Raw genomic sequence first — 10,857 nt, forward strand, 5'->3', positions numbered from 1 at the left:
ATTCACACACCATATTTTTCGTAAAATTTGCAAATAAAAAACTTTTATATCATATTTACAAATCCAATAAATATATAGATACACTCAAATTTGGTTATTTGAGTTTTGGTTAACAATAAATAAATTACGATATATGCATTATCAGATATGTTACCTAATTAAAAAAATTTAAAAATTTAAAAAATATATATAATCACATTCAAATAACACACCAATGTAGCAATAGTTAAAATAAATTTCTTAAAAAATCAAAATCTCAAGCTCTATTTCAAAAATTAAAAAAAAAAAAAAACAGTGCCTAATTAAAAAAAAAATAAACATACATATATTGCACTTAATATCACCTTATTGAGCCTAATTAAAAAGAAAACTAACTAATTAATTATCATTATATCACATCATATATAGATCTAAAGTTTGGCATCCCAATAACTTATCAATATAATATAATAGCATTATAAGGAGTTCATTCTTTAATTAATTTTAATTTTGTGATCGTATTTATGTGTTGAAACTAATTTAGTTTTTCCACTAGTCTTGTCTTTTGACATAGTTCTTTAGTCTTATCTTTTGACATGGTTTTTTAGTCTTTTCCTTTTAGGTTTTTCGGTTCGAGTCTTGTCTTTTGGCATGTGTTGTAGCTCAGAATCATCATGGTGCTATTGTAGAAGCATTCAACAAGGGGAAGATTGGATGTGTTCAACTCAAAATTACTGAGATAATAGGCATTAAAGAAGCATTGAGTTGAATTGCAACTCATTCGTGGGATAGAATTATATTAGAAATATATAGCTTGGTGTGTGTCCAAACGATTCAAAGCGGTATTTTATGCCTTCATAATTTGTATTTTGTAAAACGATCTGCAAATAAGTTGACTCATTGCTTAGCAAGAGACTCTTGTTTCTCTACAGGTCGTGTGCTTCAGTTAGAGGATTGTTCCTCTGAAATACGTTCTATTATTTTGAACGAATTTATAAATTAATAGATCATGACATAACATTAACCTATATATATATATATATATATATATATATATATGAATTTTCGTATTACATCGAAAATGTCGACAATTTTTGGATAAATTATAGTTCCATTAATAGACATATTTTCATCCAGGACCCAACTACCTGAGCTAGCCTATGTGATCGTTTCTTTAAATCACTTTGCCACTTAAATGACAATAAAAGCTAGATGAAAATAAAGTTGTTTAAATAATGGCATTGGCCAAAGTCTACAGTAAGAGATGTACAATTGAGAAACAACATACATATAACTTAACATTATTGAGATGCTACTGTACAGTGTTGCTAAATATTTCTATTTTACAACTGAGTTTCTATGAATGACAAGAGTGCCAAACCAGATGCCCAAACATCATCATCCAATACATGCTCTGCGGGTGAGTGACTTACTCCTCCACGACAGCGGACAAATAACATACCAATCTGTTCATGTATTACGACCAAAATGTTATAATGAGGGACAATTTACACTATCAAAACTAGTTTTATGGTGAAGCAAAAAAGAGTAAGCAAACCTTTGTTAAATGAGAAATTGCCATTGCATCGTGTCCTGCTCCACTCATTAAGACTGGCAATTCACTCTGGATCTCGCCTCTCATTCTCTTGACCGCGGCAAATGCTGAAGACCTGAGCTGTGAACTCAGCTCAGAATCACACATTACTGCATTGGCATCATGCTGAAATGAACAATAGAACATGTATTAAATTATTACTCATTGCTCTTCTAATAAAATTAACAATTTTTTACATAAATATTGTTCTGCACCTTGCGGTCAATTGTGCATGACACTGATCGTGTATCACATATCTGGTATATCCGATCCGATAATTCGTAAATCACAGCTTCGCGTCCCATGTCATTTATGGTACGTAAATCCACTGTGAATGTAACCTGAAATTAATATTCCATATTCAATGTGCACGTTAAATTTTGACAATACACAAAGGCATCTTCAGTGCTACTCTACTATCAGCAATTGCACGAGCTCAAGTTCTTGCCTGGCCTGGGATAACATTACTTGCACTTGGCCATGTCGATATTTCTCCAACAGTGCAGACAAGAGAGCTTGAAAGAGATTCTAATGTGGAACTATTGCAGTTACTATCAGATGGCATGAACTTCTCAGGATGTTTACAAAGACTTTCCAAAAATACAATCATCTCAGCTGCAGCAGCCATAGGGTCCCGACGCATTGACATTGGAACAGTTCCAGCATGACCTTGAGAACCTCTGACAGTAACCTGCAATGGTGTGCACATATTTTCGTCAAAGTCATTACTAGTCTTATATGCTTGCTAATGTGCATACAAGTTCTTCGCATGAATGAACTACAAATTATGAGAATGCTAAGAGTAAATTTTTCTGTCCTCCATTTATCCTTTAACCACATATATTACATGCTTACACAAGCTATGTATTGAACAGGTAGAACTAATACAGTTGACATACAAAGGAAATATTAAACAGGAAAAAAGAGAAATAAAGAAAAAGTTTGAAGACGGAGTTTAACCTGAGTAAAATGACTACCAAGGTCTAATGGAAAGATCACAAGCAACTAGCTATCGTAATAAGTGGGACGTGTCTTTATTATTAGCTATGGTAATCAATTAAAGCGTGTATAAGGTTATGGAGGAAAGAACAGAAGATAAAAAAGAAGCTTTTAAACATTTCTTCTAACAAGTAGCTGTAAAAGAATCATACTTGATTTTGGAAATAGAAATGGAAAACATAAATCAGAGCTGGATTTGACTAAACAGCAACTGAAAGTATGAGACTGATTGCATGGCACGCTCATATGAATATTGTCAGTCAGTGGAAAACGATTTCTAGGAAGCTGCATGTTTATAAATGTCACCACACTAAAATGTAAACTGATAATTGACGAAAGATGCATATAATCCTAATTTAATGCTCATGTAGCAAGTTCAACAGAGTCATGATAGGCCTTAGGATATTAAATAAAAGGGTATAAATGGTAATTGTAATGAGGCATTAGTATTATATATATATATATACATATATGAGTGAATAGAAAAGGAAAGGGGGAGAATGAATTAGTTAATGAGCAGTAGCTCTTGGGAGAGACAACTTGATAGGAATTTCCTATCAATTAATATAAACAGTAGCAATTATATCAAAATAATAAGCTGATATATTGATAGCAAAATGTAAAGAGTACAGTGTTGCTGGGTATTCGAGAGACCCAGTGCTCTCCCAAGTGCTACTGCTCATTAACTAATTCATTCTCCCTCTTTCCTTTTCTATTCACTCATATATATAATACTAATGCCTCATTGCAATTACCATTTATACTTTTTTATTTAGTATCCTAAGGCCTATCAAATCAATAGTCAGCATGCTATTCATCTTTATGAGAAAAGTCATTCTGAATGTATGTTTCCTAGAGGTTTTTGTCTTTTTTCACTTTGTAAATATTTCCACCCACTTCAATTTCCTTTTCTTCTATCTCCTCCTAGCTTGTCCTTATTCATGGTTATAAGTGGACAAATTATTTGCGAGGGTTGCAATTGCATAGGACAAACTGCACATCACTAAATGTTTATTTACTAATCTCAAGAATTCTAGATTGCATATAGCCCCATCTAAAATACTCAAGATTTCGTCTCACTATCTCTATTTGCATCACTGTCCATTGAGAATATCAGGTCACATGTTTCATGAAGTGATCCAAGGAAAATATGATCAGGTCATGTTGCAGCTACATAAAATATCTTGAACTATGATGTATTCATATCATGGAGAGCCAATTGGAGAGTACATCTTTCTAGCACACTAAAATTCATTTACCTTCAGTCTTGTCTGACCAGCTATGCCTTCAACTACTCCTAGAGGAAAGCCAGCCCATTCTAACACTGGACCTTGCTCAATGTGAACCTGCAACATTGACAGTTAGAACAGTAGAAGTGAAACTTCAGAACACTTGCTAACTTATAATAAATAAACTTTTTACAAAGGGAAAACTACACTACACTACAAAAAAATGCTACCTTTAGTAAGCTAATCAATGGGAAAACTAGCTAGTCTAAGAGATCATACCTCAACATAACCCCAAACAGTCTTTGGGTCGTACTTGAGCTGCAACAAGTTTTCCTCTGTAATATCAATTGAATTCTTCTTAAGAACATCTTGAACCGTTAAACCACTGAGTGAAAAACAACATTATAAATTTATTGATAATAAACAATAGAAACGACTATAGAATGATATATTAGTAGTGTCAATGAAACCTTTTATCAGATATCTGCAACGTTGAAACTGGCAAAACTCCGGCAACAGCAGCACTACCTAGAAATGTAGATTGAAACCTTACTCCCTCCTCATCACTGAATGCAATCACCTGCAAGATTCAACAATAGAAACAATGCATTTGATAGGTAGAATAGTTGCAAAGCTATTTGGAGAATATATCAATCACGGTATATCTAGGAGGAATTGATAATTCTACAGCATCCCCTTGGAAAGAAGAACAAACAAAATAAATATATAATAGAAAGAAATATACATTTGTTGGATACTTCATACATTTCATTAACAACACGATTAGGACAACAGTCTTTTCACATATTTTGAGGTTGGAAAACAATTGAAAGCAACATGCAAAATGAAAAATTACCATGCTTTGGCATATTAAGAAAGTTAAGCTACTTAGAACCCATAGGTTGGAAAAAAGTGGGGTTTATAATTTTAACATAGAGATCTATGATAAAAAAAAACAGAATAAAACATACCCACCAAAATTGACTAAAAGACTAGGATTTATTTTGTTCAACGAGTAGCTTTGAAAACAAAATGACAAATAATATGTGTGTCCTTTATTTGGGATTCAACTTTATCATGCCAAAAACAAGGACATAGCTAAATAACTTTCAATACGACTCATCTAAAATTCTACATGAATACAATACATCCACTGACCTCAACTGGCCGCCTAAGCATTCCCAACTTTCCACAGATATTCATAACTTTCACAGCAGCTATTGCAGAGATGATTCCCAATGGCCCATCAAACATCCCGGCATCAATAACAGTATCCTAGTTGGAAAATGAAGAGACAAATGTCACCACCGATTTTTTGTGCTCTATATACCCTTTTTCAATCTCATAAACAATGTGTTTCTTTGTATGTGTGCACATACAAGTACACTTGTCTCTAAAATTTAACCCTGACAGAAGCTGATAAGAGAAAAGTTAAAAAGTATTACAAAATGAGAACCAATTAACAGGGCCTCAGCACTTGCATTTCTTCCCTCAACCCGACCATGCACATTCCCCATGCAATCAATCCACCTGAAAATCATTATAAATAAATTAGCCAAAAGGAATTCTGAAACAAAAGTTCAAAATGTAAATAGATAGAAAGCTAACGTTCTCAAACCAGCATCCTCCATCCATTGGCGAATAAGATTCCCTGCTGTCACAGAAGCTGGGCTTAAGAATGTCCTCTCTAAATAGCCATCAGAATCACTTACCTGTTATCTATGGCAGTCACATAAGTATTCCACATGTCTAAAACTTTCATAATCAAAGCATGCATATATGTTTAAGAATATTTATATATATAATAAATAAATATAAAACCAAAAGAACAAGTTGCAAAATTATTTAAAATCTGCAATTTGAAATAAAGTTTGATGTTTGGGCATCGGATATTGTATTATTTGGATAAAAATCTAATTGTAGCCAATTTTTTGTAAAATATTTAGCTGATGTTATTATGCAAGAAGTGAAAAAAGAAAAAGAAGATAAGTTCGGACAATTAATAAAGGAGAGGTTTCTTTTTTTTGCTAAACAATATTCAGTTAGTAATAGAGAAAACTAAGAATTAAGAATACCTGACCAAGCTGTTGAAGCCTTAACACAGCCTCATCCCTGAGGATTTCTTGATACAAATCCTTCAATCTGGTTTCTGAATCTTCAGCTCCCTCTCCTATACCATTATTCACTCGGTTATACACACACACACACACACACATATATATTCTCTCTTTTATACATTCATATGTATCTACACACATGCTTACAAGGAAAGCTTAATAGATACATGATCTACATATAAGCTTCATGAATATATATTCAAGTGAAAAACAAAAAGAAAAAGTATGCAAATGAGAAAATATAAATAATAAATTTGAAAGAAAATAAAAACCTAATGATATGATATTTGTAGAGGTGGCGGAAAGGAGAACAGAGAAAAAGGAAATGAAAATGATGATTGAAAAAGCCATTGATGAGATTGATCAGGGACGAAGAGAAGAGAAAGAGCAAGGGTCTGATGAGGGAAAAGCAGGAGCAGCCAGCGGTAACTTCGTCTTCCTCTTCGTGATAGCTGGCAACTGCTCTCTCTCTCTCTCTCTCTCTCTCGCTTCTATCTCTCTCTCTCTCTCTCTCTTATGGAAAACGCCAACTCTGTCCATATATATGTGGTGGAGATGGTGATGACCGATGCATTATTATTATTATTATTTCCTATAGTAAAATACAAACTTTATTTATTTATTTATTTATTTGAAAATATAATAATAATGTTGGATGGCACCCTGACTCTGAATCCCACGTGCAAAAGAGTATCTCCTTTTGTTTCAAGGAAATTAAGAGCCATAATTTGTGGTGAAGCAAACAGATATATTATGTCCATTTTTTTTTTAATGGAAGTGGATAAATTTTATTAGCAAGCGAAATTCACAATTCAAAAGATTTAAGAGTATTTGAAAGAGTACTTTTAGAAAAATTACGAACAGACTAATTACAAGAGTCACGAGCCAAGCTTACGGCTCCTTTGCGTGCGCTCGGGATAGAAGTTTTATATAAATGTATTGCCATGCTATTAAGTATTTTGATTTAAGTTCTTTTCGTTATAAGAGGTAGAATAGAATAACCCGGTTGAAGTGTAATGATCATACGTTTGTAATGTATTGTATGTCCTATAATAGGTCCCATTCTTCTACCCTTTCCCGGTAGTCGATGACTATTCATAGCTATTACCTTGACACCAAAGAAGAGTTCGACCCACGGTCTTATTAGTCGATCGTTTAACATGATAAATAGTAACATTATTGAAAGAAGATAGTAAAAATTTGCACTCTTGCACAATAAGACCAAAGATAAAAGGCATATCCATCGAGTTATGCAAAGCTTGAACAGCAATAAGGTAATCAGTCTCAATAACGATGTTCAACAGATTAGAGGCATTTACCCAACTCAAAGCCTCTTTAAATGCTCATCATTTCAGCGACGGGAGCACTTGAAGAACCAATCGAGTAGGCCAAAGAAGCCAAGATGACAACCCCATTTGAGTCGTGAGCAATGAAACCAGTCCCAAATGCATTTTCAGCTTCAAACGTTGCATCATCCACATTAATCTTGATCATTCCCTCAACAGGTTTAGTCCCCGAATCATTGCTGCCACCACAAACAAAGTTAAAATGCAGCGGCTTAAAATGACAATTTTGAGCAAATTTCCATTGACCAATAAACACTAAGTTTCCTTTTCAACTTGTCAATCTCTGACTTTTCTTTGCTAAAGATCAGTATATCATCAACATAGAGTAGCAAATAGGTTTGATTATTGAAATACACACATGAGTCATACTTGCTTTTAGTGTATCCAATAGTTATCATATAAGTGTCAAATCTTAAGTTCCATTGCCTAGGTTTCTGCTTTAGGCCATAAAGAGACTTCTTAAGTAGATACCTCATCTGGGTTCCCATTGTCAAAGCCCTCGGGCTATTGCATATAGATTTTCTCTTCTAACTGACCATGCAAGAAAGTTGTTCTTACATCCATCTGTTCAATCTCTAGGTCCATGCTTGCTTCCTTTGCCATCATGGATCTGATTGAAGCTTGCTTCACCACTGGAGAGAAAATCTCATTGTAATCGATGCCTTCTTTCTGAGTGAACCCCTTCGCAACTAACCTTATCTTGTAATCATGAACCTTCTTTATGCTTGAAAAGTCATTTACATCCTATCAGCTTGTAGAATTCTGATTTCTTCACAGCAATCCAGGTTCTTTTCTTCCTAAGAGACCGCATCTCTTCTTGGATGGCCTGCAGCCATGCTACAACATCTTTACTTCTCATAGCTTCTTCAAAGCAAGTGGGTTCTGAACTGTCAACCTCTTCTACAATCATAAGTGCATATGTAATGAATTCAGCATAACGAAAACGATCAAGGGCTTTTCTCTATCTTCTCTCTCTCTCTCTCTATGCCTAGCTAATTGATAGCTGCTGAGTTCCTGTTGATCTTCATTGTCTTCCCTTTCTGTTGCCTCAGTTCCATTTGGAACAACATTAGTTGGTGTTGTAGGAGCAACCTGCTCCACCTCAATCTGGACATTCTCATCTAAACCAGCTTCATTGTCCTTGGAAGTGCTCTTGGTTTTCATGGCCATTTGATCTTCCTTGAAAATCACATCTCTACTAATCAAACACTTCTTGAATCCAGGTTCTAAGCACCACACTCTATATCCCTTAACCCCTTCAGGGTAGCCTAGAAACATGCATCTCAATACTCTAGGTTGCAACTTATCTTGTCTAACATGCACAAATGCAGTACATCTAAACACTTTCAAGTGATCTAAGTTTGGGGGTTTACTTGTCCATAACTCTTGTGGGGTCTTAAAGTTGTTTGGCACAAATGGTGATCTATTGATTAGGTAATAGGCAGTTTTAAGAGCTTCTCCCCAAAATGTTTTGTCCAAACCAGCTCCTAGTAACTTGCACCTAACCCTCTCAATCAATGTTCTATTCATCCTCTCAGCAATACCATTTTGCTGAGGGGTTTTGATCACAGTTCTATGTCTCTTGATTCCCATTGTGGCATACAATCCCTTGAACTCATTTGAGCAGTACTCAAGACCATTGACAGTTCTTAGTACCTTAATATTGTTCCCAGTCTAGTTTTCTAGTAGCCTCTTCCATGTATCAAAGGTTCCTAGAGCCTCATCTTTGCTTTTCAACAAATACACCCAGACTTCCATGAAGTAATCATCAATTATACTCATAAAGTAGTGTGCTCCGCCTTTGGTTGGAATCCTAGATGGCCCCCAAAGGTCAGAATGGACATAAGCTAACCTTTCAATGGTGGTGTGTTTTTCCTTGTTGAACTTCAATCTACAAGCCTTCCCCAAAACACATTCATCACAAAATTCAAGTCTTTCTGTTAGTTTCTCCTTGAATAATCCTTGCCTGTTCATTTTCTCAAATCCTCTCTGACTTACATGCCCCAATTTGAGGTGCCATAGCCTTGCTTGACTGTGTTTAGTTGAGTCCATAACAGGTGCTGCACTACCTGATATTGTCTTTCCATCCAAGAAATACAATCCATTACTTAACCTTCCTCTCAACACAGTTTTCGTGCCTTGTGCAATTTTCATTACACCTTCCTCATTTTTGACAACATACCCCAATTTATCAAACATACCAATAGAGAGAAAATTTATTTTGAGATCTGAAAGATACCTGACCTGCTGCAAGGTCAACATGACTTCATCGTGATTCTTTAACAAGATTATTCCTACACATTTGATCTCACACGCTTTGTTGTTCCCAAGAAGAACTGTGCCCCCATGACTCTTTAAAAGAGTCCTAAACAGTCATTTGTTTGGTGTCATATGAAATGAACACCCTGAATCTAGAATCCAATCTCCACCTAAATCTGATATAGACATCAAAAGAGCATCATATGACACTATAAGTGCATCAGATGACCCATAGCCATCAGCTACATCAACAACTCCATGCTTCTTAGACTTGTGATGATTTTCCCTCTTCAATTTAGCCTTCAAAGCCAAACACTCATCTCTAAAGTGGTCCTCCTTCTTGCAATAATAACATTGCTTTCCTACAGCTCCATTAGAGATTGGCCCTCCTGTGGAGTTTCTAAAATTGGATCTTGAATGGTTACCTTTGTAGCCATTTAAGTTCTGATTTTCCTTCTATTCCCTCTTAGGGAATTTTCCCTTAATAATGAGTAATCCTTTCCCATTGATCTCATCTTTCTCATCTCCCTTCTTCTTAATTTCTTTAGAATTCAATGCAGCCTTAACCTCTGTCATAGTCAGCGTTTCCTTGCCATACAAGATTGTATCAACAAAGTTCTCATACATCTTGGGAAGTGAACTCAACAGGATTATAGCCTGGTCTTCATCATCAATTTTGACCCTAATATTATTCAGATTAAGAATGATTCTGTTATAATCATCTAGATGTCTTCTCAATTCCTTTGACTCATCCATTCAACGTGTGTACAACTTCTTCTTAAGATACAACTTGTTTACAAGAGATTTCTTCATGTAGATCGATGCCAACTTGTTCCAAAGACCCAATGCCTTGTCTTCATCTGAAACTTCCCTCAAAGCCTCATTATGAAGACTGATGAGAATGGCACTATGTGCTTTCACTTTAATCTCAAGTTTCTTCTTGTTAGTCTTCAATTAATTTCACAGCTTCATCATCAAGTGCCTCATAGATCCCTTAGTGAACTAGAAATGCCTTCATTTTGATTCTCCATAGGCTAAAATTATTCGAACCATTGACCTTGTCCACCTCAAACCTTGCTGAAGCCATTTAAACCAGTTCTTGATTGCTTGAATCTGGTTCTTGAAAGTTCGAGTTTGATTCTTGAAATGTTAAAGATGAGTCTTGATCGGTTGAATGTGATTCTTGAACTCTAAACCTTGAGCTCTGATACCATTTGTGGTGAATTCTCACCCTCAAAGCAAGTTGTTACAGCAGTAACAATGTCCAAGAAACACAATTCAAAACTAAAACCAATCACAAAACTAAAACTAGAACTTAGCTTAATAATGAATGA

General features: G+C 35.0%; 1 protein-coding gene across 2 annotated transcripts; it reads right to left on the minus strand.

Moving 5' to 3' along the window:
* Window positions 1-1,188: 1,188 nt before the first annotated feature.
* Window positions 1,189-6,629, minus strand: LOC115697452 (allantoate deiminase 1). Of its 2 annotated transcripts, XM_030624463.2 has the most exons (12): window positions 6,191-6,629; window positions 5,877-5,971; window positions 5,410-5,513; window positions 5,247-5,331; window positions 4,960-5,076; window positions 4,272-4,381; window positions 4,081-4,186; window positions 3,832-3,918; window positions 2,022-2,264; window positions 1,789-1,914; window positions 1,538-1,699; window positions 1,189-1,445 (listed from the first exon to the last, which is right to left on the minus strand). In XM_030624463.2, exons 1-12 carry the CDS (start codon window positions 6,267-6,269, stop codon window positions 1,323-1,325), a joined length of 1,437 nt encoding a protein of 478 aa, XP_030480323.1. In that variant the 5' UTR covers window positions 6,270-6,629; the 3' UTR covers window positions 1,189-1,322. The 2 variants fall into 2 exon arrangements, with proteins under 2 accessions (XP_030480323.1, XP_030480324.1); XM_030624464.2 differs by lacking the exon at window positions 6,191-6,629 and having other exon boundaries at window positions 5,410-5,520; window positions 5,877-5,977.
* Window positions 6,630-10,857: the final 4,228 nt, after the last annotated feature.

The sequence above is a fragment of the Cannabis sativa genome, chromosome 7 (assembly GCF_029168945.1).
Source record: "Cannabis sativa cultivar Pink pepper isolate KNU-18-1 chromosome 7, ASM2916894v1, whole genome shotgun sequence".
NCBI classification, from domain to species: domain Eukaryota; kingdom Viridiplantae; phylum Streptophyta; class Magnoliopsida; order Rosales; family Cannabaceae; genus Cannabis; species Cannabis sativa.